This window comes from Diabrotica undecimpunctata, chromosome 1 (genome assembly GCF_040954645.1).
Source record: "Diabrotica undecimpunctata isolate CICGRU chromosome 1, icDiaUnde3, whole genome shotgun sequence".
NCBI lineage: Eukaryota > Metazoa > Arthropoda > Insecta > Coleoptera > Chrysomelidae > Diabrotica > Diabrotica undecimpunctata.
The window spans coordinates 13,127,059-13,154,724 of NC_092803.1; the positions used below are offsets into that span (position 1 = coordinate 13,127,059).

The 27,666-nt window shown below is 34.2% G+C and overlaps 1 protein-coding gene across 8 annotated transcripts in view; it reads left to right on the forward strand.

Moving 5' to 3' along the window:
- The window catches only part of LOC140444830 (uncharacterized protein CG43867-like), a 265,897-nt gene extending 253,956 nt beyond the window's left edge, over window positions 1–11,941 (forward strand). For 6 of the 8 annotated variants that reach the window (XM_072536550.1, XM_072536552.1, XM_072536551.1 and 3 more), the window contains 5 exons: window positions 8,292–8,649; window positions 9,053–9,416; window positions 10,276–10,686; window positions 10,774–10,930; window positions 11,291–11,941. In XM_072536550.1, coding sequence (XP_072392651.1) covers window positions 8,292–8,649; window positions 9,053–9,416; window positions 10,276–10,686; window positions 10,774–10,930; window positions 11,291–11,755 — 1,755 coding nt within the window. In that variant the 3' untranslated portion in view covers window positions 11,756–11,941. The remainder of the gene's footprint in view (window positions 1–8,291; window positions 8,650–9,052; window positions 9,417–10,275; window positions 10,687–10,773; window positions 10,931–11,290) is intronic. The other 2 variants (XM_072536555.1, XM_072536557.1) reach the window with 1 other exon arrangement.
- Window positions 11,942–27,666: the final 15,725 nt, after the last annotated feature.

Sequence of the window (27,666 nt, forward strand, 5' to 3'; positions counted from 1 at the left end):
CAATTTTAAGGTCTTGCAATGAAGACTCTTCCTCTGAATGGGGATAGATCATGAAAGTGCCTCCGAAACTTAGTTTCAGAGCTTGATATTTCTTGATTATATGGGCAAATTTAGTGAATGGTTATTTAGATTTAGTAGGACTAGCCTTGATATTATTGTAGGTGAGTTGCTTGTTGACAACAGTTATGATCAAATGGTAAATGGTTTGCAGGTTTTTGGGGACCGATTCGTGTTTGTTTACTGTATGATTTAGAATTTGTACTAGTGATAAATATTCGTGGGGATTTGTTCTAGTCCATACTGGTATAGAGTATTTGGAGTTTGGCAATTAAAAGTATCCTAAAGAGTAGATGTCATGTACATGAGGTGGAGGATTGCTTCTGATTTTGAGTTGGTTGGTTTCTACGGACTTATGAGGTTTTTGTAAACCTCAAGAATATTAGTAGGTTATAAAATGGTTATATATTTGGTTCATGCGCTAGATTTTTTTCGTTTTGAGTATTTTTCTGGCGCTTTTCACAGGTCATTTTGTAATGGTTGACATGCTGTTCTTGGCTTTAGCAGAATGAGTGATGATGGCACTTCGTTGAGCGATGCATGATGGAGGGTTGGAATTTTTCTAGATGAGGGATATTTCTTGATAGAATAAACCATAAGCCAACTACCGAAAGAAAGGGACTAGATCACTTTATCAAAAGTATCTTGACCACCGACTCGTGTGTTACCTGAATACTCTTCCCTGTTAATCTTTTTGTGAACTGTTAAACGACAATTGAAATGTGGTTTCTGTAGGGTTTTTTGATTCTGCAATATGCTCTTACAATACACCTGAGGTTTCGGCAGTGACCAACAACCGGACTAGATATGCTGCTCGTCGATGTCTTCGTACGGAATGAAAATTCCTTACTTATTTTTCTTCCTATGCACTTTTTCTGATATGAGGTATATGAGTTGTTTATAGCTCGATGGGACACCTATTATAAGCAGCAAGCAAATCCGAGGTCTGATCAGTAGCTTCGTCGCCGAACTAAAAGGTTCCTTTACGTAGATGTCTTCTATATGTGGTCGAAGTTTAAGGAGATACCCCTTCTTACGCTGCCAGTTAAAATTATATAAGGACTGTATGTGAAACTGTCAGCTGAACAGCTACTGCTTTTATAAACCAGAAAATTTCTAATTTTGGAGCAACTAATTCAGTAACTTTTTCATCGTATTTCGTCTAATGGGTAAAGACTATTTTTTTGTGGTTAAAAGATTTTCGTTACGTTCTAACATTTAATAAGGGGTGGCACTGTTAGATTTGTTGTTTTATTTTTCCAAGGGTGCTACTACTGTTTTATGAACAAATGTAAAGTTTTATGTAGATAGCTGTGTGACCAGGTCTGGTCACAGATAAGAGTATATTACAAAATTACTTGATAATGAATAAATGTTTAAAATAACCTTGTATATTGTTTAGAATTGTCACAATTAATATATTATTGCTATTAAATACATAATACATGAATATACTTTGGAAATAAAGACGAATAAATGATTTATAACAATAGCTTAATCTAAACGTGAAATATATATTAAACATCAAAGTACTAGTTTCACGCTATTGACGAAGAGAAACTAGCGTTTGATAACTGTAGTCTAAACATCAGTAACTATTTATACTCATGTATTGTTTATCAACAAAATTTGCATGCCTTCATTTTCATTTCACTACCATTTACCTATGTCTATATTTGGTGTTCCCCCTGCAACTGATGAGACTGTTGGTGTTTCGTTATTTTCCTTTTTATTTGTTTGATTTACAGTTTTATTAATTTTTTTAATAGATTAGTATAGCCAGATAGATATGCCTGTGTATGTTCTCTACCCTTTTCTACTTTTTTATATTTCCGATAAGATATTGAACTGTTATATTATTTGGACACACACATTATACTCAATCTGTTCGTCAATTTTTTGTAAACATATACAGCACAACATCGAATGCGTTTGATACATATCTCGGTCTAAAAAAGAAATAATAGTTTGTAATATTTTATTATTTTCGCCTATACTTACCGTGTTCTTACCACTTCTATTACCTGCCAGTAATTACATGTATAATGATTGGGAAAAATTAATATAAAAATAATATTTAAAACTTTATTTCAAACTCTGTCAAATAAACACGCGGAGATCTCCTGCAGATAACAAAGACCGCATAGTCAGAAATCAAATAGACTATATATTAGTCAAAAATAGATACAAAAACTCAATTAAAGCAGTAAAAGCATACCCCATGAGCAGATGTCAACTCACACCATAACCCACTGATAGCTAGAATGCACGTGAAACTCAAAAAGATTGTAAGACCTAAAAACAAACCAACGTTTGATTATACAAAATTAAGAAAAAGAGAAATACATCAAAAAGTGATCCAACAAGTTAACTCAAATCTAACAGAAGTAGGAGAAGAAATCTAAACATCAGAAGATGTCAATGAAAAGTGGAGCAATATTCAGAAGACATTATTAAAGGCTGCAGAAAAAAAATTAAAGTCTGAAAAGACAAATAAAAAACAGAAGTGGATGACTTCAGAAATTCTTACATTAATGGAAGAGAGGAGAAAAGCCAAAGGGAGAAATGAGCCAAAATATCAAGAACTACAAAGTAGAATTATTGAAGTAGAGACAAAAAAGGCCAAGGAAAAGTGGTTAACCGATCAATGAATAGAAATAGAAGAGTATGACAGAAAATACGACAGCTTTAATATGCATAAAAAAATAATAAGAACTAACAAATACCAACAAGCGAGCACACTATGGGATACTCAAAGATGATAACGGTAAACTCATTGCAGACATCAAAGATAAAATAAGATTTTGGCAAGAATACATAATGAAACTATACATATGTCAAACCAAATCCTGATTTAAGAAAAAACATTATATCTTATAAAAAATAATAACTTGGATGTCCATATGAATCCATTTCAAGCTGGGTTGTAGTAATAAATTACAGACCTACTCACAATCTATTTATTTAGCTAGCGACGATCGGTTTTGGCCACTACATTTTTCTGGTAATCGTCAGGTCGCCGGTAAAGTACAATCTCTAAATTCCGAAACAATTTCATATTGTAATTGTTGTTGTTGTCCGAATTACAATATATAATTGTTACAGCATTTCAAAGATGCTGGTGATCTGATGATGACCATAAAATTGTAGTTGATTAAACTGATCGTCGCTAGCGAAATAAATAGATTGTGAGTAAGTCTGTAATTTATTTGTACAACCCAATATATCTTTTGATAAAAAAGTATGAGTTTTAAAGTTTGTATATAACGAAAGAATTATCAAAGAAAGAAAAGTGAAGTAACAAAAAAATAACTACCACATTTATTGGAACACAAAAATGATGATGTCGCCCAGGATATATCAAAACGAAAAGGAGAAATAAAAATAGACGTTCCAACCGGAACTAAAAAATAATAGATCAAACGAATGAAAGAATTTTGCTAGCAAGTAAATATTCAGAAAACTAAAGTTATAATCATTAATAGGATAAGAAACTATCAAGCAGAAATAATAAATATTCAGGGTTCAAAGTCGTTAGGCAATTTTATTATATGGGCTCGTCATCGTAAAGGCTGCGAAAACAATGTGTAAGACATTCATATCTACAAAAAAGCACAAAACTAAGATTGATCCAAATATCAGTTATCCAATTGCTACTTGCTATCGTAGAATGATGTCTATCGTAGAAATACGCCCAAACCGGGGAAAATATCATACCAATTACTCAGCTCTATTAGATCTTAATAACTCTAATAGACTCATTACAACAATCAATCAAGTAATACTTTGGACAAAGTACAAGACCAGAAGAAGATATTGAAAGATTAATAGTTGAAGGCAATAAAACGTTCAAAATATACTAGAAAATCTCCATTGCAAATATCTAAACAAGTGGTTGGTAAGGCACATGATTGGTTACTCGTTCTCAGAAGCAAGATAACATGAAGAAGGAAGAGATGTATAGGTGAGATACGAAAACGGTAATATACAGAAAATATACAAGAGAAATAAAATCAGTCTGGAAAACTTATTTCCAAACTCTTATAGAAACGTAACAAAATAAGGAAATTCACGAAAACGGAGTATGTAGATCCAGATACAACTAAAAATACCAATATGGATAGACGTGAGAATCTGGAAAAGATCGGTCGTGGGACCGGCCAGATTGGAGGCATAATTTGGAGAAGGCCAAAGTTAGATTTAAGTTGTAGGGCCATTGCAGGGAGAGGAAGAGATGAATGAATAGTAATAGTGATACAAATGGTATAATGTTATGAATAATTAATAAATAAAAAAATTTTGCCTGCAGAAATAGAGAAACATTTATTAGCAAAGCATAGCAGAAGAACTAATCGTTTAATGTTACTATTAAGTAAGTCTCTTTACCAAAACAGATTAATAATAAGGACTAAAATAAAAAGGCATAACAAAAAGTCTCTGATTATTTAAGTTTTTAGGTTCTAAAAACTAAAATACTCTATAAATATTTTAATTTTTATACATATTATGTATCTTGTTAAACACAAATAATCCCATGCACTTTATGAAAAACTTAAAAATATGCATTCAATGCGACACACCACACTTTTCCCTTAGACATCCCAATTCATATGCAATCATCACAGGTTCTCACATCATGCACAGACACATATCATGACTTAACTCTGGTGTCTTCATTTCTGGTTAACATTAACACTACAATAATAGAAAATAACTCAGATTGTCATATAGCATTATACATGTATTTTAGTGGGAATATTATGATTTTAAGATTGATTTAAAATATTATGGTTTGTATATAACAATTTTTAATAATAATAGATAAAATTGATTGTCAGGTATTCCTGGCGTTTCATCATCGTTTGTTTCTTTTCTTAATTTTTCTTAAGCTCAATGTATGTTTTCAAACAGTAGATATATCAGGTTTTCCATGACCATATCATAAAAATTGTATGTCTCAGTTTTCATTAATTGCTGAAGTTCCTTTTTAAATTCCTTGTCGCTAGAAAAAACCTTGCAATAGGATTGTAAAATAGTCACTTCATAGTCATCTGATGCTAGGACCTAGCTGTAGAATATGGTTCAACGATATGCTGTCTTAATTTGTTGAAGAGAAGAGTTGTTTTCATAAGGAAAACACTCTTGGGCGCTATGCCTTACATTGATTGATGTATAATCTTGTTTGGAATATTATATAGTACCAGGTTTCGATTAGTAACAACGGGATATGGAAATTACGGCTTATTAGAAAATAATTCGGCTTCTTATCATTATCGTTCAGCTCAGAAGTACTGGCTTGTGCTAGTACATTTGCAAATATGCTATAAAAGATTTGTAATTGCAACAACATTAACAGTTATATCCCAAGGACTATCAGATTGCTCTTTATCGTAGTCTCTCATTTTTGAACATGCCCACGGTTTTCACATAACTCACGATGAGTTTTTATTGCCTTAGTGATATTATTCTTCTTCCTATGCTGCTCCCATCAACGAAGGTTGGCGACCACATTTCTAAAAGTTTCTCTGTCATTTGTAACGTGAAATAATTCGTCTACAGTCATGTTTGTCCAGATATGAATATTTCGCAGCCATTACTTCCTCTTTCTACCTATTCCCTTTTTGCCATCAACTCTACCCTGCATGATGACCTGCAGAAGACTATATTTATCATTCCTCAGTATGTGTCCAAGGTATGCAGTCTTGCGTACTTTTATTGTTCTCAACAATTTTTTGTCTTGACCCATCCTTCTCAGCACTTTCTCATTGGTTATCCTGGCAGTCCATGGAATTCTCAACATTATCCGGTATATCCAAAGTTCAAAGGCTTCAAGCTTCTTAACTATTTGCGCTTTTAACGTCTATGTTTTTGCCCCGTACAATAGTTGGGACCAGACGTAAAATTCAACAAACCTCAATCTCAGCGCATTATTCAGATTTCTGTCGCAGAACAATTGCTTGAATTTTAAGAACGCTGCCCTTGCCACTTCTATTCGTACCCTGATCTCTTGGTCTGGATGTAATTCTGTGTTGATGTAAGCTCCCAGATATTTATATTTTGTCACTCTCTCTATTTGCTGTCCACTAAGGGTTAGTTGTTCATTATTTATTGGATTCCTTGATACTATCATAAATTTTTTCTTATCTGTGTTGATGTCAAGTCCTATTTGAATGCATTCACTATTTATTGCATCTTGTAAAGTTTGTAGTTCTTCTATACTCTGAGCCAGAATTACCGTGTCATCTGCAAATCTCATGGTGTTTACTCCACCAATTCTTATTCCCTCTTTTCTTTCCCATAAGGCTTTTCTGAATATGACCTGTGAGTACACGTTGAAAAGCGTCGGAGACAAGACGCATCCTTGCCTGACCCTTCTCACAATCTCGCAAAGTATATTATTTGTTTCTATATCGTTCACCTTTACTACTGCTTTCTGGTTCCGGTATATAGCCTTAATAAACTCGATGTCTTTTTTGTCCAAATTGAGGTTTTTTAATTCATATGTTAACTTCATATGCTGCACTTGGTAAAAGGCCTTCCTTAAGTCTATGAAGCATACATATGCACTTTTTTTATATTCCCGGCATTTCTGCAAGAGTACCGTCAACGCAAATAATGCCTCTCTTGTACCCATGCCTCCTCTAAAGCTTAGTGATATTAGTAACCAAAAAACGAATTACTAAACGTAAATTTAAACGTAAATAATACGTAAAAGTACAAAAGACGCATAAAAAACTCTTACCAAAGTATCTTCTTCTTCTTGTGCCACTCCTATCGGAGATTGGGTATCATCAAGGCTATCCTGACCTTATTTACTGCTGGCCTAAAGAGTTCATTAGTGGTACAGCCAAACCAATCTCTCATATTACGCAACCATGATATTCTTCTACGGCCTGGATTCCGTTTTCCTTCTATTTTTCCTTGCATTATAATTTGAAGTAATGCGTATTTATGTCCTGTCATCAGATGACCCAAATATTCGAGTTTCCTTCGTTTGATCGTTGACAAAATTTCTGGGTCTTTTCCTATCCTTCGCATTACTTCAAAGTTTGTGACTATTTCAACCCAACTTATCTTCAGCATTAGTATATTAAATACGTAGCCCCTTAGCATTCTTAATCGTAGAGGGATGCTTATATCTCTGTTGCAGAAGAATTTCCTCATCTTTATGAAGGTGACCCTTGCAATTTGGATACTTGGTTTTTTTGATATTGATACTTATGCCATAATTGTTGCAGGTAATATTTATATTTGTCAGTAATCGTTGTAATTCTTCTACTGTTCTTGCAACTAGTACAGTGTCGTCTGCGTATCTAATATTATTTACAACCTCTCCATTGATTACCATTCCTTCGTTTGCTTGCAAAAGGGTTTCCTGGCAGATGCCTGTCGTACTCCTCTACGTATTTCTATTGCTTGTGATATCTCATTTTCTATTTTGATGTTAGCTTTCTGATTCCAATATAGATTGAGAATTATTCGCAGATCTTTATTATCTATGTCCTTTCTTTCAAGAATGTCTCTTAGCTTATCATGGCGCACTCTGTCAAATGCTTTTTCAAAATCGATAAAACATGCATGACCTTCCTGATTAAGGTCTAGGCATCTTTGTGTAAGAACATTCAAACCGAAGAGAGCTTCTCGAGTACCTAGTCCCTATCTGAACCCCATCTGTTTATCACTAATATATGAATCCAACTTTTAATAAACTCGATTGTGGATGACTCTTTTTTATTATTAAACCGAGTATCAGCCTGTTTTATATCAATTTTTGATGGTTTTACTAATTTTTACAATTAATTTTTAATTAAATGTTTCTCACAACCAGTATAAAATTGTTAGGCATCTATTTTATTGTTTTATCACCTCTCCATTTCTTTCTTCTTTTTCTTAATTATTCTTTAATTTCAGAGTTATACTTTTTATATATTACAAACCTGAACAAAGTCAGCGACAACATATCACCCTGAAGTAACCCTGGACTTATTTCTATCTATTTGATTTGATGAGCGTCCTGTTTTGTAAAAAAGTGATCATTCTTAACGCTTTTTTAATTTTTAGTATAAAAATGTTAACGGTCGGTCTAGAAAATGCCCGTAATTTCTCCGATATTATTCTTTTTCATAATATTTCCCATTAAAATCTGCAATAACTGAGGTGCACCAATAAACAATCTGTAAAATGACTTCACGGTCTTCTAATAGACTTGAAAGAAACACCAATATTCTTTTCAGCAACTGCTCCTTTGCGCAACGCAAAGTCTCTTTACCTGCGAAACGAACACGCCCAGCATAAATAGCACCATATCTGACCAACAAATCGCCTTATCAAATATACAGGCAACACAAGAAGAGAAGTACAAGGAACACAAGGAGTGCTACAAAGAGCATAAAGACCCCAAAGGTCCGCCCATCTACACTCTCTTACAAGGTTGGCAGCTGTTGGCGTTAGCTGTTAGTCTGTTTGTGCCTAAAAATTCGATGTTGTTGTGGTTTTTGAAGCTGCACCTTCAGAGGAACGCTGAGAATAGGACGGAGTGTGGAAAATATGCTGCGTATTGTGAAAGAGCCTTGGAACGAACTATTTTAGCAGGTAAGTTACCCATTTTTTATTGCCCTTTTTAGAATACCGAAAGATCCATTGGCATTAAATAAAATAAGTTCAAACTAATAGCCAATAGAAGAGAATTAAAACAAGAAAAAAACAAAATTTAGATTGTCCAAGCCTTTGAAGGATAAAGAATTTCACACAAACTGTGAAATATAAAAAAGATGAGACGTAAATAAGCGAAGAGGTCAAAAGGATAAGTGAAAATGTGACAAACAAGAACATAAAAAAGCAAGGATCATAACAAAACATGTGACTAATCAATTGACATTCATTAGAGAAAGTAGAAAGAAAAACATGGACAGAAACAAACGTTTTATTAATGAATATAAAAATGGACAATATTTGTGTTATTGAGTTTTCTAATTATGTTATGTCTAAATTTTAGGTGGTCGTGAACTGAAGCCATCCAGGATGGAGGTGCTGAGTATTTTACTCAAAAACCCCCAACACCACTCGTTGCCCCATTCCATGCCCGTCCATTTGCTCAACGGAACGTATCATATCACTAGCTTCGACGGTTCTACATCGATCAAGGAATTCCAAGACTCTCTTGCTCAAGAAATCGGATGTCGCACAAGCAATGGATTCGCCATCTTCAGCGACGATCCCATCGAGAAGGATCTGGAACACACGTTGGATCCAGCTGCGAAGCTGTGCGATTTGATATCCAAGTGGGAGATTGCCTTGAGGGAGAAGGGGTTGGGAAAGTTCGAGAATAGCAAAGTTATTAGACTGACTTACAAAAACAGGCAAGTTTTTTACTAAAAACTGGATTTATAACCAATCTTTTATTTATTTTAAACCAGACGTTATATTTGGATTTGTTTAACTTCTATATATCAACAGTAAATCGTGCTCCGAGGATTTATACTATCTTAACTACGTCTGATCCACAGAAAGCTATTTTGAAAAATGTAAATTTTGTACATTTCTTGTAGCGCAAAGGACAGGAAACGATCATTCATAAATTGTTATCATTCATGGCCATCAGAGTAGATGGCACTTTTGTACGCTTGCCACTCAGGTGAGAAAATTTCTAGAGAACGTTTTGTTGATCTTCGTATTTGAGTTTGTATATAAACAACCGTATCTAATAGGACCAAACTAGGTCGAAATAGCGTTATAATATGGTGTTGTTTATCATATATATATATATATATATATATATATATATATATATATATATATATATATATCTCCAATGGCGCTACAGCTCAAATGAAGCCTTGACCTCCTCCAAACTATGCCTCTCACCTTCCCGGTGCTGCACTGATCTTCTCCATGTTTTCAAGTCTAGTAAATTTTGGGTGTCCGTTGCCCTTTCATCCTCCCATCTTTTCCGTGGCCTTCCTTTTGATCTTGCGCTTGCATTTAACTATCAAGTGCTATTTTTGGAAATATTTTGGTCTCCATTCTAATTACATGACCAGTCCATATCAATGTCCTTAAAGTTATATATATATATATATATATATATATATATATATATATATATATATATATATATATATATATATATATATATATATATATATATATATATATATATATATATATATATATATATATATATATATGGCTCTGTTTAATAGTGTCTGTACATTTTAGGTTGTGGTGGAAAAACAGTGCAAAGCTAGAAACGGAAAAAGAACGCCTTTTGCTTTGTTACCAAGTCAATAAGCAAATCGTAAACGGAAGGTTCCCAGTAACACGAGAAGCGGCCCTAGAATTCGCCTCTCTTATGGCTCAAATGGACACGGGGGACTGTTCTTTAATATCTAACAAAAGCGCCAATAATACTTTAAGCCATCAAGGATCTTCCAACCTCCATAGAAGTCCGAAGTCTACTGGAAATGGTACGCTCAGTCCACCTGCTTCGGTGCAAAATTGCAGCGCTATACAGAATTCTAGCTCTATACAGAACTCCAGTACTTTGAATGCTTTAAATAACGTGCATGGGATTTTAACGGCTCACTCTAACCAGGCTTTAAGTGCCATTGACAAATTTTATCCTTACAGGTGAGTAACATTCTATTTAAGAAATTGTAATAAAGTAAAAATATTTCACTACTCACAGTTTCTCACTAACACGTTCATAACTTTTAGATATAGGGACCAATTAAGCCAGGAAGGCTTGGCTGAACTTCAGGCCAAGTTGATGGCAAAGTGGAGGGCACTCAAAGGGAAAACACAAGCCGACTGTGTTAGAGCATATTTGAATTCTACCAGGAAGTGGCCATACTTTGGCGCTGCTCTATTTCAGGTTAGTATTTTTTTCAATTCAGTTTTCCGCCATAAGATCATTTTGATTTGTGTTGACGTTTATATTGATTTAAACAAGGTACCTACGATAAATTTACGACGATATAAGTCGAAGAACAAGAAACTTCTTCTGTAGAGTAATTTACTTTTTGCGATCTTGTTAGGTATTCCATGTGCATCGTAAACCCTTTATATAGCGAATCTGCAACCGATGATTTACCATTTAGCATTCAATCGCACGGTATTTTTGGAATTCTTTATCGAATTCTTAATTCGTTATTTGTTATTTTTACCTAATCGTAGACAAACGTTTTGTTTTATATGCTTCATTGACTTCTTCAATAACCTCAATTTGTTTTAGGCAAGACTGCGTCAGCAAGACTCACCCATGATCTGGCTGGCAGTGAACGAAGACGCCATAACTGTTCTGGACCTAGCAACAATGCAGCAACGAATGAAGTACCCCTACACGAACGTCCTAACGTTCGGAGGCTGTCAGGAGGACTTTATGCTAGTCGTCACCCAGAACGACCAAGTACCATCACAAAAACTAATATTCTCACTAAGCAAACCCAAAATACTTGAGCTGACTTTACTCATCGCGGACTATATGAACTTGTTAATCAATAACCCAGGCACACCCCTTTTGGGCACACTCAGTAGAGGCACCATGGTTTCTGTGAACCAATCCGTAGTGAACCAGTCGATCATAAGCCAGACCATAGCGAACCAGAGCCAACCGGATATTCTGAAGTCTACTCCTGATCACGGAGTACAAAGATCAGACTCCAAGCGAAGAACTCACGTGGATTCAGGTCTGGCGTGATGAGGCGACTCGACAGTTCCTTGGACGATTCCTTAGGTCGTCTTAGTTGTGGAAGAGTGAAACAAGTTGACATTTTTTTTAATTGTGATTTTATATTTTTTTGTTGTGCCAGAAATGCGTTTCAATATTGTATATAGAGCGATATATTTATTATGAGCGAGTGTAAATAGAATTTGTTATATGTAATTTCTTCTTTTATTAACGTAACCACTTTTTTGTGTTGGAACCTCAACAATATCTAGCATTGCATTATTTCAAATCAATTTTACCCTTACTATACATAATGGAACCATAATAGTATAAGAAATGAATGGAGTTTTAAAAGCCTCCATGGAATAGTAGAGGTAAGAGAAGAAGAGTAAAAGAAGAGATAATAGTAATGCACGTAATTATTTTAATTGACAATAATTGAGGACATATATTTAATTCTTTGTTAAGTATTGCCTCTATACATCTTTATCTACTTTAGTTGCTAGTTTTGGTAATATTTCATTGATATACCTTTCTTCCAGTCAACATTCTACTAATCTGTGATGTAATCCACAGCGAAATGACTTTTTCTTATTAGTGTTGTTTTTTTGGGGGCCTTAATATTTTTACAATTAGGCTTTCAACCAATTTCTACAAGGAGACCAAAAGGATGGTCCTGGTCTAACTTAACATAAATAAAGCTCAATCTTACTTGTTACTTACTTCTTGTTACTTACTTTATTATCATCATGAATTCAATGTCTCTTTTAGAGAAAATTACGTCTGATTGATGCCTTCATTCGATCTTTTATTGCTGCTTCAGGAAACGTTTTTGATAATTTGCTGGAGAGGAAACAAACCAGGGGCTTTTTTAGGTTTTATATTATGTTTCACCTTCATTTATATTCAGAGATAAAGGAAGTGAAGATCTCCATAATATCTTCCTTTAAGCTTTTTGTAATATCAATTTTTATTTTAATCTTGGTAGGTGTGACTATTTCTTATAAACATTTTTTAAAGAACTTTTAAAATAACCATGCTAGCTAGCATTAAAAATAGGACCAAATGTGTAATCGGGAAAGCAATAGAAATTGAAAAACATTAAAAAAATTAAATACAAGGCACAATGTCTAAAGACTCCTAACAGCATGGAAATCAACTCGACAGAAAAACGTAGAAATTAAATTGGAGAAAAAGACCTAAAATTGGAACTATTTGTCTTAGTAAATTTATGCTCCATGATAAAAGAAATGTCAGAATTGACAAAATCGTTTTAATCTTTGGTAGCAAATTTAGTTGTGGCAAACAAAGTATATAATATTAGTTAAATTTTATTGGTATTTTTTATCACGCGACCTTTGAGTAAATTAATTATAATTTTTTATAGGACACTGATGATGGAATAATGGATTCCGAAAACGTTTTGTCTAAAACAGCCCGTTTGGGTTTTTTAAAAATATATACCTTTTACAAAGGATTTTAATAAATTTTTTTAATATATGGTACCTATACAGCCAAATACAGGAACGTAGATTCCTTGTGGAAATTATAATTTATTTACTAAATAAAAGTTAAATTTTCTAAAAATAAAGAAAAATATTGCGTTTTTAGGTTTTATATTATAGTAATTACTGTCTTGTAGGAAATTTGTATTGGTAATTTAATGCAGTAACATATTTATTTACTATAGCTAATAAACCCTCTGGGAGCTAAGATTTTATTATAAATTGTTGATCACCGTTGGAAATCAATTACTTACTACATACCGTCGAATTTGAGCCAGGTTAAGCTCAGACGAAGTTATTACAATAACCAGGATTAAAAAAGAGAACCCGCGCACAGTACCAGAAAGCTGCTTCGTAATAGGATGAATTTGTCAATGAGAACACATGTGATTAAACGGACTACAAGATGGTTTAATAAAAAATATCTTCTAGTTGTTAGTATACATGGAACATGAAAAAGAGTAAAAATAGGAAAAAGCACTAAAAGAACTAAATGACAACACAATACATATAAAACAAAAAAAAAGTGAAAAACCAAATGATACATGGGTATTTAAAATGGAGTCTCAAAAACCACGAACAAGTGGAGGAAAGATACTTATACTGAATACTGGAGCAATGACCTAAACACAGAATTTTGGTAAGTGTATTAAGATAAAAAAAGGCAATTTGGGCAAAATAACATAAGAAGAAGACAAGGAAGAAAAGTACGTCATCGAATATCTTATGTGGGTACCATATTCAGCGGATGGCTTGCATAAATATAACGGGTGCCAGCGTAAATCAGACAGAACTGACTGGTATCTCCATAGCCGCAAAAGAGATAACCAAAAAAGGTATAGCAGGTAAAACTATAATGATCTGCACAGATAGCAGACAAGCGCTACTAACCTTGAATAGACCACGTGTCACATCAGGTTTAGTAATGGAGTGTCACGAGTCACTAACTCAAGCTTCGTATAGTAATACTATCATCCTGAGGTGGGTTAAAGGACACAATAGGAATAAAGGCAACCGCATTGCTGACCAATTATCTAGGAAGGCGGCAGGCCTAAGACTCTTAGGACCTGGGGATCTTTTTGGTTGGCCAACTACAACAATCGTAGAAATTGTCAAATGTCACTCTTATACGCAAACCGTAAAAAGATGGGAAGAAGGGAAAGGATGTAAACTTGCCAGGGTAACACTAAGTAACCTTGAAGAGTCAACATCAAAGAAGTACCACCACCACACACTGGGGTTAGCAGACACACCTCTATGTAGGAAGTGTGAACGAGAAGACGAAACTGTAGAGCATGTCCTATGTGAATGCCCAGAGTTATCGTTAATACGAGAGTACGCGTTCGGCGAGTCCTCGCCCACACCTGCTCACATAAGAGAGATGTCTCCTGGTGACTTGTCCACCTTCCTAGAAATGGCAGGATGGACAATGAGCTAAGGGTGACAGCTCCCTGGGAGGATTCACAATGGGTCAATTGTGGCCTAAGTGCTGTGAAACTTAACTCGCCCTCCCTACTCTACAGATACAGATCTTATGTGGGTTGACAAGGAAAAATTACAGATCATTTTGAACTTTCAGCTAGCTATGTACTACAGCTACTACCCCACAGAAGGCGTCTCGCCAATAGCCCCTTTTGAAAATATGTATTTATTCTGATTTTTGATATTCTTTATAGTAAATTTAATTATTTTATATATGCTCAGTTTGCTGATACGCGCAAACCTTACGCTGATACGCGTCCTTATAATGTATATGTTATATGCTACAAATACAAAGAGAGAAAGCTTTTAAAACGTACATTTTTATTATATTATTTTATGGATTCTACAATTTAATAACTTACATAAAACAATAATGAATTAATATTTGTTTCTTTTGATATTAATTGCAATTAATTATTAGACATTTTTTTGGTAATTGCCCTTTTGATAGGTTAGCGGATAGATTTGGTAATAAAGTCAGAACCCTCAAACCACCAGTTGCGTTACGCGGCCAATTTAAGTTTGATGTATGGTCGGGTAGAAGTTATGGCGTCGGCTCCAAAGATATCTCTTCCATTCGCTTAGTGAGGTCTCAGCTTTTTCGTGTACAGCTTGACTTCAGCCGGGTGGGTTTTTTGACATGATCATGCATGGGGCAATGGTGGTCTTTGATTTGTTTGGATTGCTCGGCTTCTACAGTTTTTTTAATCTTGGTTGGAGTCATTCCTGCGATGTAGTAAATTTTTGGGACTGGGTAGGTGTAGGGCATCCTGTAATGATTGTCCCGTCTCATTTAGAGCAGTGTCGGAAAAAGGGATCTGTCGAGGGTCACGTCTAGGTAATTTGGTATTAGCTAGTGCTCCAATTCTTGACCAAATTTAAGCTTTATGTCAGCTTCTTAATGTTTTTAAATGAAAATAAAAACATACCTGCATTTTTGACGGGTTTGGCTTCAGGTTGTTTCATTGTCAGTTTATTTAGTTATCTTAAAAATTTGTCATGTGTCCAAAATTCAACATGGCTATATCTAACCCTGTCCAATTAGGAAACTGGTTATACTATTACGTGATATTAAATAATTAAACTGAATATTACTGTTATTATATGTAGTTAAGGAAAAAAGAATATTTATCGAAAGGTGACAAAAAACGTGCACAAAAAAAGTGCACAAAAAAAGAAATTAACGAAATTTTCTTGCTTTTATGAAAATATTTTGAATATGCAATGCTAGGTATTTATACAGATATTATAAACTTTTAAATCGTATAAAAAAATTAATCAAAACGACAAATAACTCAAAATATAACGCAATTGTTCGTTTAAGTAAAGGAATTTGAGTCTGTAGTAAGATCCAGAGACTGCTTTCTGCTTTGATGATTTTAGATGGCATTTTATTTACAAAAATTAGACATTAAATTATAATTTCGGACTACGAAAATTTCAGTTTTGTGTAACAACTTCCTAAATTCTTTATATTTTATCTGTTCTTGACAAATCAACACTAAAAATTAAATAATGTCATCCGCCATTTTTTTTGAAAAATGTAGACGTGAATATTTTTCTTTATGCTTTTCCTCTTTTTTCGTTTCTTTCTAGTTCGCTATCTTTCTTCTATCATCGCTTTTGTCTCATATAGGTACTATTTTAATAAATAGTCTAATTTTCCTAATTTCTGATTCCCATTTCGAAATTTTTTATTCTAGATTAGAATAAAACTGTACAATGTTCTAATAAGACCTAATTGTGACTTACGTTTTTGAAATATAGACTATGTTGGTGAAAGACGAAGATGATCTTGTGCTGAGAAAAATTTTTGGACATATTTGAGTGTGATATCTACAAAATCCGTATGAAAGGACGAACTTTAAGCGAAATTTGAACTAAGGAACTAGATGTCTAGAAAATATTCCTTGAATTTAGCGGGTTCTTCAACTAAAAGAAAGTTAGATAGGATATTCAAAGGAATAGAAAGAAGAATTATATGCCAAATTTTATAAATTAAATATTAGATTCATATCTGGCTCTAATACATTCTGATTTTATGTTTTTTTTGGATATGCTTCGGGAACCACTTCCTGCAGTGTATTTAGTGATTTATTCCTATTTTTTATTCCAAGTTTGTCTATTTTGGTTTATGTGTACTTCATTTTTCTTTCGAATTTACTGCACTTTGGTCCTTCGATTTTTTCTGTTTTACCCCTTCAAGTTTTTGCTTACTTTGTTTTTCCATACTTATACATACATATATATATCGGTTTCAAAACGTCTTGCGTCGTTGTCCGATGCCTAATTTCCACGAATTTCTATCATTCCATTGTTCTTCGGTCAAGTCTCGGGAGCTCATTGCCTTTGTTATTCCCTCCTTCCATGTTCTTTTTGGTCTTCCTCGTTTCTTACGATTTGGTGGTATCCATTTCATGGCGATTTTTGGTAGTCTTGTTTCTGGCATTCTTTGAACATGGCCATACCATATAAGTTGTTTCCTTTCTATGTCTGTTGCCAGTGATCCATCTACCCCCATCCGATTTCTTATTTCATCGTTTCTAATTCTGTCTGCTCTAGATATTCGAAGTGATCGTCTAAATACATCCATTTCTGTTGCTTCGAGTTTTCTTTTATTGCTTTCTGTTAGTCTCCATGTCTCTGTACCATAGGTTAAGCTGGTTTTTATGAGAGATTCATATATATTGTATTTTCGTCTTTTACCAATTTCTGAGCTCCAACGAACTCCGTTAAGGCATCCAATTGTTCTACGGGCCTGGGTTATTCGTTTTCTAATTTCCCTATTGTCTGTGCCTGTGGTGTCGAAATCAATTCCTAGGTAGGTATATTCAGTGCAGAATGCAATTTCGGTTGTGTCCATCTGAATGTTGGATAGTTCTGCGCCTATTGGGAGATATTTTGTTTTTTGTGTATTGAGTTCTAAACCCCACTTCTTGTATTCTTCCTGTAGTTTTCTGGCCATATATGTCAGGTCTTCTTTATCGTTGGCTATAAGGACTTGATCGTCTGCAAACTGTAGGGTATATAGGCAAGTTTCTCCCAGGTCAATGCCCATTCCTCTGCACTTTCTTTTCCACTGATACAGTGCTTTCGCCACGTAGATTTTAAACAATGTGGGGGATATGCAACACCCCTGCCGGAGTCCCTTGTTTACAGGAAATTTTTTTGAAAGTCTATTTCCAATTTTTATTCCCGACGTTGATCCTTCATAAAGCTGTTTAAGGGCGTTAATTACTGTGTGGTTAATGTTTGTTTCCTATAGCTTTTTAGCGGGTACAGTATCATAGGCCTTCTGAAGGTCTATAAACATAAGGTGGGTTTCTTGATTGGTACTTGATCTTTTTTCTATTATTTGTTTTAAAACGAACACATTATCGGTGCAGCTCCTTCCCGCTCTAAAGCCAGATTGTTCCTCTTCTTCTTGTTCCTTATATTCTTGTTCGATAATGTCTCGAAGTATCCTTCCATATAGGCAACTTAAGGTACTGGTTACTGATATACCTCGATAGTTTGAGCAGTCCAGTTTACTTCCCTTCTTATGTATAGATGATATGAATGATACTTTCCACTCATGCGGGACTGGTGCACCGCATACTTTTCCATACTTTTGTATCTAATATATAATTCTCTATTTTTATTAGGTCACAAATCATAATCAAATTGTTTTCTTCTAAACTAATTTTGATAAAGTATATTTTTATTGCCAATATTGAATTATCTCTTTGTTTTTAATCACTGTACCACAATAATTATGCTTGTCGCTGCATAAGGAACTCACAACCTTCCATAATTTGTATTTCGCAGTTTTTTTCTTAAATAAGTTTATCCAAACACATGACTATTGGGCTTAGAAACTAGAACGTATATATAAGGATAAATTGAAAAGGTTGATTTACACACGAAAAGTCACTAAAGATCTCATGAATTAGAAACTATTTCTCTTGAAGAATTGACTTCGCAGTTATTGACTTCTTTTGTCTTAAAGTCCCAGACGAAGTTTTTAATAAAATTCTCTTTACTTCCTTTCCAGTTTTGGCATAGAGTGTCTATTGCGGTGTCTATAGGTTTGGTTGTGTCTAATGTGCCAATTCATAAGTTAATTTTATTTTTGACTGAGCTGTTTAATTAATGAAGCCAATTACATATTTTAAGAGACATTTATCTTAATATTCCTACACCATTTCAGTACTTCTTTTTGCTAATACCAGAGTAATATATTTTTGCTGAATCAATTTGTTATTTCGCCTGAATTGTGCCATTTAGTTTCACTGGAACTCTCAACTTGCAGTTGTTAAGTATCCCCATTTATTTGATGGTGTTATGCACTTTTTCTGTCTCAAATATTGATTTACATTCCATGTAGAGATAAAATAGAGACGTTTCCTTAAATATTATAAAAACTATTGAAAACATCAACCAAAACAATAAAATGGAAGTCAGAATAGATGGACAACTTACAGACCTATAGAAATAGGCAGCGGAATAAGACAGTCTCATCTCAGAAAACTAAAACAATAGTAATCAGCAAAGTACCAACCAGATGTAAAGTAGAAATTGATGTCATCAGTATTGAACAAGTAATGGAAATAAAATACCTTGGAATTGCCCTGTCCAGCGAAGGAGAGTCGGGCAGGATGCCTGAAGTCAAGAATTTATAAAGCCAGTATAAGACCAATAATGACATATGCCTCAGAAACAAGACTCGACACAGCCACAACGCAAAGGCTACTGGAAACGGCAGAGATGATAGTACTGAGAAGAATTACAGGAAATACGCTGAGAGATCGAAAGAGAAGTGAAGACATTAAATAGAAAAAAGAATAAAATAACCACATAAGCAGAATGGGGGAAACCCGTGTCATCAAAATAGCAACAGATAAGTCACCAATCGGCAGAAGAAGTATCGGATGACCGCGCAGAATGAACAAAGAACAAGCAGAATTGCTTATAAAAAGAAAGAGAAGAAGAGAACATTCAATGTGATCATTTGCATTTAATTTTTTCATGAGTTTCATATAGTTTTCCTTGCTAACGACCTGAGAGCCCCTGTGTCTTGTTTGTGGCATATCTGTACTGCCGAATCGTGGTCTCCGATATTTGTGGTTTGTTCAGTAGTAGATTTGTGTTTGTATACAGCCAAGATCATTGTAAATACCAGATATTAATAATCTAGTGGAATGGGAATTCCCTATCTCAATATAAAGAGCCAATATACCTAAGTGTTTCAGTATTGCTTCCTAGTATTCAATACTGTGTCTATTCAGAATCAATTCTTTTACGCCACATTTTAGTACTAAAATCGCTACCTACCGATTCCAGAAATGTTTATCGATTTTGCAGTGTAGGTGTGATTAGCCTCACTTATCTGCAAGTCTTTAAGTCAATCGAGTCATTCAATCAGGGCGTGACACATGGAACCATGAGTGATAGTTGACTACCTTGTAAGAATCAGTGTTTGGAACCATCTTCATTCTGTTACGTTTGATGCCACCATATTAAAAAAGGATACTACCTTTATAAGGCAGCCCAAACCTCCCATTTTTTAACTATTTTGCGCTAGTATCATTACATGATATTTTTAAAAGATTTTTCACCCAAGTCTTAGCAAGATTAAGATCTTTTCTTGTTGCTATTCATTAGGGTATGCCTATTCGCTATCTTCTTAGGTTTTTTGCTTAGAAAACTTGTTATTTCCTTGTGTTTTACATGGTATTCGAAAAAATTAACAATATTTCTATCTTCTTCAAGTGCCATCTCCGCGCCGGAGGTCGCCAATCATCATAGCTATTCGGACTTTTGAGACGGCTGCTCTGAAAAGTTCATTTGATGTACATCCGTACCACTCTCTCAGGCTGCGCAGCCATGACATTCTACGCCTCCCTATACTTCTCTTTCTTTGGATCTTTCCCTGCATAATCAGTTCGAGCAAGGTGTATTTCTCTCCACGTGTAATATGTCCGAGATATTCCAATTTTCAGATATTTTCAGAATTCGTCTATACACCCACAGCTCGAATGATTCCAGTTTTTTCATTGATGTCGCATTCAAGGTCCAAGATTTCATTCCATAAAACAAAGTCGAAATAATATAGCACCTCGCCAACCTAACTTTTAGTTCCAATTTTAAATCCCTTGTACATAGCACTCTTCTCATTTTATTGAAATTTGCTCTAGCCTTTTCTATTCTGATTTTGATCTCCCGAATGTAATCATTGTTCCCAGATATGCATATTTGTCCACTTGTTCGACGTTGGTTCCGTTTATTGGAAGATTCTCGTTATTTCTTTGAGTTTTCTCATATATTTCGTCTTCTTGACGTTCATTGTTAGACCGTACTCTTTTCCATACTCCGCTATTCTGGTCACCAGTCTCTGAAGATCTTCAATATTTTCGGCTAAGCTCACAGTGTCGTGCTCATATCTAATGTTGTTAATGGGAACTCCATTTACCTTTATTCCAGCTGTTTCACCCTCAAGAGCGTTTTTTAGGATCTCTTCGGAGTAGGCATTAAAAAGAATTGGCGACAATACGCATCCCTGTCTCACTCCACGTCTAATTTCAATTTCTTCTGACAGCAGTTCGTTAACACGTACTTTTGCTCGCTGTTTATAGTATAAATTTGATATGATCCTGAGGTCGTTGTAGTCAATCTTCTTTGATTTCAGGGCATTCATTAATTGCTTATGTCGTACTTTATTGAATGCTTTATAATAGTCAATAAAACATGTGTATATATCTTGATTGATGTCCAGGCATCTTTGTATCAGCATATTAAGTGAAAAAAGAGCTTCACGCGTTCCTAGGCCTTTGCCTGTTTCTATAGCAAGCGCTAAAATATTTAAAAAATATATCATTACCCGCTATAAAAAAATTTCAGGAGTTACAAAAATATTTGGTTTTCACTTTCTACTATATAAGTTGGTTGAAAAACTACTGTTATATTTTGTGAATAGAAAAATAAATCTTGACATAAAGAGTAGATCCTGATGAGATGTGTAGTAATTGATTTGGATGTTACTATATAGACATTGTCTAGTATATACTCGTAGACATTGATTTGGCACTTGTATCACTGTATTAAATTAAATTGTTAATTTAACGCAATCAAATTTTAAATCGGTCACACAAAAGACAAAAAATTTGCAGAGGAAAATTTTATACTTTCTTGATTTTATTATAGACGTAGATTATCGTGTCCTAAAAAATATACGTTGCAAATCTAGCAGTCTCTGGTTCTTATTTTGATCACCAAAAAAACCATCACGCACGCTTTACATATGTGCATCCCCGAAAAAATAGTCCTAAAATGGTTGGCAAATGTCTAAATTTTATAAATACAGCCACACTGTCCAGTGCCAAAGGCATCTATTGGATCTGTATCAATGTACATAAAAGGAATTTATGAAATTCACCTATTAAAATGGCATACTGTCCTTCTTGTTTAATTTACTATATTTTATTTTGTTAATTGTGAAGCTGCTAGTCCTGTAAAGAAATGTTATGTATGCATGTGTGACAATAGTTACCTAAAATAAAAGATGGGCGAGTTTTATACAGATACTAACGATTTTTAATTATATAATTTTTATGAAGTCAAAATTTTTTTACCACTTTATTGCTTTTTTGCTTTTTTTTACATATTTCTTTTGTTTTTATTTACTATTCACAATCCGTTATTATGATGGAGAATATATTTACAAGCAGGGATATTTCAAATATTACGTATTCCCAGTTCTACTACATGGAGTCGAAGAATGGTCCCTGACAGAATCATTAATTAAAACATATCTGCCTTAGAAATGTGGATATATAGAAAACACATACCTACACACTCTAAAACGAACAGAGAAGTACTGAAAAGAATGGGTAAACAACAGGAAATTACATACTCAATCTCCAGAGAAGTGGTTGGAGGGGCAGGTCCGGGTCGAAGAAACTCTTGGACGCAAAACCTACGCGAGTGGTTCCGCCTAACATATATCCCAACTATTTAAACAAGACTCCTACAAGATACGAATATCCGCCATAGGTAAGGTCCGAGAAAACGAGAAATTCATCCGAAGGGATCATATTTTTTTAGTAAAGCATACTTTTTATCCAGTATTTGTGTAATAAGATATCAAAAAAACGTATACCTTTGATTACCAGAATAGTTCTCTACCAAAAACTACCACCATTATGGCTTGTCGTCCAAAATCAGTGTTTTTTTTCCTTGCTGCAATTATTCTAGCTGCTCAAAATATGTTCTTTCTTCGGTCAAGATACATTTACATTTTTGTCCCTTTTCTGTCCAATAAGTTTTTCCTAAAGGGCACTGTTTTTTGTTCTATACCTCGTTCTTATTTGGTAATATGTACTTGCCTTCTTTAACTTCACATAAATATACAACCGAAAATATTTGTAGAAAGATCAATTTTGCTTCAGTTTTTGGTTTTTCTTGATCTTTCATTCGAAGCATTGTTGCCAAGTCTTGCCGTACCGAAGAAAATTCTTCGTGAAAGTTTAAGTGGTACTGTGTATCTAGAAAAGTGCAATTTGCTGCTAATCTACCCTGTTTAAAAAAAAACATAATATTTTGATGTATTTATTCCGATTTTATTCTAAAATCCCATTTTATTTCTCTCTGTAGTTTCACAACCATCTGTGGAACTTTGCTGTTTATACTACTTGATCCCATCTGCTTAAGTTTATCCCACCTTTTCTCAATCTGATGTTTCATGGCATTTAAATCTTTTTTTTTTGAGTCGAGGCCTACCTACATCTCATGTCGACTGGATTATCCCCCATATTCATTATTTGATGAACTGTTCGATATGAGCTCTCTATGCACACCAGTGGCGCACCCATGGGAGGGTTTTGGGCGTTAACCCCCCCCCCCCCGGACACCATTCCTACAATGTTACTCACACATTTTAAGGACTCAAAATGGAGGTAGCACCCTAAAAAAAGTTTCGGTGACCAACCAAACCCCCCCCCAGAGGAAAAGGAAAATTCTAGGTGCGCTACTGATGCACACCTAAGCGGCTGGGCTTTTATCTACTTGATTGCTGGTTGACAGCCTCTTTAATACCAGTATTGTGGGTATTAAATAGAAGCCCCTTCTACCTATTTGTACGTTTTCCAAAATTTTTATGCTCATATGTTTGTCTGAGTTATAGTGTTATTGAGATACTGGAATTATTTACACATTGAAAATTGTATGTGTTGATAGTTATTCTTCGCTCTTTCCTTTCTCTATCTGCTCTACAATTGATAAATATTTCTAAGTAAATATATTTCTTTTTCCCTTCACTTTAGTTCTAGCTTTTCGCTTACTTGTGATTTTCACAAACATTTTCTTTGGCTTGGTGGATTACTTCCTACAGTGTTTACTATATCATCTATGCACGTACATCAAAAATCATTCAGGGGCTCTGACTTTAGAACTCTTCTGGCTTTATTTTAACTCTTTGATGGCAATATTGAACACTATGTTAAAAAGTTGAGGTGAATAGCCCATCGCCTTATTTTAACCATTATTAATGGTGTGTATGTAACCTTTAAAAATATTTTAAAGGTTATACATAGAGAATATTTACAAGAATATTTAAAAAGTATGAAGCGGATATGAGTAATAGGCCGTTTTTTTCTTTCTTAATGACTTGGGAACAGTAGAAGCTCTGTCTAGTTTCACAACTCTTGCTCAAAAATGTCGAGACCAACAAAAAGATCTTTTCGTCGCATTTACAGAATATGAGAAAGCTTTCGACAAAGTTAAACATAACATTCTCATGGAATGTCTGAAGCGAAAGTGACTCGACAAAAATGATATTAACATAGTGAGAAATCTCTATTGGAACCAACAGGCTGTGGTAACATTCGATGGAAGTAGCACCGATGCGCAACAGATAAGTAGAGGTGTGAGACAAGGCAATGTACTTTTACCAATACTATTTAATATATCTACAAATCCGATATCGGATGGTAAAATGATTTTTCCACTCTATTCTTCTTTATGGTGCCGAAGGTTGGACTTTTCATATTCACTTAATGAGAATGCTAGAAGATTTTGAGATCTGGCTTTTTAGAAGAATTTTGAAAATACCATGGACCGCTCATATTACTAACAAAATGGTGTTGCACATAATGGGAAGAGACAGAGAACTTTTAACCACCATTAAAAGAATAAATACATCATATTTGAGGCACACACTTCAAAATGTGAAAGAAGTACGAGATGTACGAGTTGTTGCAGCTGATTAAGGGTAAAATCGAAGGAAAAAGAGGTTAGACGACAAATATCCTGGCTGAAAAAACCTTAACGACAGGACCGGGTTATACACACAGACGCTTTAAAGAAACGCAGAAGATAAAGACGAATTTGCAATGGTTATAGCCAACCTTCATTAGTGGAGTTGGCACTAGAGGTAGAAGGTTGTTAATAGAGAAAGTTTTCGTAGTATATTTCCCTAGTCTCAATTTTCCTCCCGACAGGACTAGGATGCTATCATTTGTTGGAAGTCTATAAACAGCCGCTTTACATATTTATTGCATGCAACTCTTTTTTAGCAGTTGCCCATTAGTAAAAATCTAATCTAGTATTGATCTTCTCACAGAGAAGCCACTTTGGTATTCCCCGAGGTTCTTTTCTGCATATAAGGTTATTCTACTTTTTAATATATATTATATGATGGCATCTTCTAGGCTACGTTTTGGCAACAATATTCCTCTGTAATTCTTGTAAACTGCTCTGCCACCTTTAAACCTTTAGCTATTGTAGAACATATTATGAAACTGTTGAAGCTGTTATGAAATTTTCGTTAATTGTTTCCAATACTACGGTGTCATCTCCATTCTACGTCTGTGGTTTTCTTGTGAATTATGCTCCTTTAGCTTAAATATCGTTTTTTTCGTCTATAATATTTCCATTTTTAAAATTTTTTTTTTAACTTTATATTTTATTATTTCAAATAAACTTTGTGTTTGGCAATAACATTTTAGATGTCCAGGTTCATCATCAATAAGAGAATCTTGAATCATCTTAAATTTACTCTGCTATTATATTTCGTTTCGTACTTGACATTTTTCTACCAATATTTAGTAAATTATTTATTAGACAAACACGAAAAGAAACTGGAATAAAAATTAACATAGACGGCATTTAGATCATAAAGAAAATATCTTCACTAGATTCAGTTAAATTACGGTCTTAAACTCTTGAACAAGATTTGTGTCATCGTTCTCGAATTCTTCTTCCTTGTACTCTTGCATGCATGATTACAAGAACTTTTTTAAATTTAATGCTGTTCACACCAATTTTCTGGAGCCTGATTTTTTGACGTGGTGTTTGCACGAAGATTCTTGTCAGTGGGAGACCTCTCCTCAATCTTGTGATTGAGGAGAGGTCTTCATGTTGAATACAATCGGGTGTAGTCACCTCTTTTCTTTAGAAAATTAATGCTCTTTTCGACCTCAATGGATTCTTGAATAATTCTGGGTTTATAAAAACGGATGGGGGCTATTGTTCTGGAATTGCCAAAATCAATTTTGTGATCTGTAGGGTGATAATTGTGGCATAGGGCAGAAATTGAGTCGGAATTACGAACTAATGTGATGTTCATAGATTCTGTTTTTGATTATTAGGTTGGTTTGACCTATGTAAGAACGTTTACACAAGGAGTTTCATAAACCACTTGCCATTTGTATTTTTTATTTTAATGAATTTGTTAAATCCTTTACTGAAAAAGCAGATTTAAACATTATTATTATATTGTTTCTTACTAATATTTATTTTCGTTTACTTTATTGTCAGAAGCGTTTTGTATCAGACTCGCTCGTTCTTTTGTTGATACGAGAAATAAATAAATATTTAAAAAGAAATTTATATCGAAGCAGGTATTGAATAAAAAAATTCATGTAACATTTAACATTCATTTGTACTTTTATTAATATCTTAAGAAGTGATAATTTTTGGTAAATAAATTTGATACTTGATAAAATAATTACTTTATTAATAATAAAATATACTATTTATCAAATGTTTTTTATTTTTACTGCTAAACCAAAACTGCTAAAAGGGAATTTTTGCTGAAATACTACAAAATGGAACGCATGAACTTTTAGGCCTAAATTGACACTAGGTGCCAGAATAATGGAGAGCTGCGTACATTTCCTTAATACATAAAAAGGGATAGAGGCATCTTGGTAATCACCATCTTGAGAAGACTGTATTAACGAATTTTAAGGAATATGAAGATTTTAAACATTACGAAGAGGAAGAACAAAGCAGTTTCCAGGCAGAAAGATCGTGCACCGACAACGTATTCTGTCTCACAAATAATAGAAAAAAGATCAGCCAGGAATCTAGAAACTCAAATCACTTTTGCAGACTTTCAGAAAGCATATGGACACATCTCAATAACAAAATTGTGGACAACGCTAAAAATATCGAACACCAATCATACATTGATAAATGCTGTACAAGAACTCAATAAATATCCAAAGTGAAGGGTAAAAACAAGAAATATTTTACAAAAAAACTCTTGTTTACAAAAGGCTTACGACAGGGATGTTGTATATCACCATTCTTATTCGAGATATATGTTACAGCAGCCCTGAAAAAATAGGAAAAAGGTAAATAGGATGGATATAGATTGCTAAGGACAGGAACAAAATACAGTAGCTTAGAAAATTGGTAGAAGAATATAACGAATGGGAAATGAATGTCACTAAAATGAAAATCAAATATCTCTGTATTGTAAACGAGTCAGAGAAACTAGACCTCGAGCTATGACAACTTGGTTGTTACCTTTGATAATACCGGCATCGATTCACGAGAAAGATGCAAACGAATCACACAAGCAAAAAGTCTTGGGATGTCTTAATCGTATACTGTGGTGTATACCAAAAGAAAAATATAATATATATGAGACCGTGGATAAAAATACTCTTTTTTATGACGCTGAAACTGGGA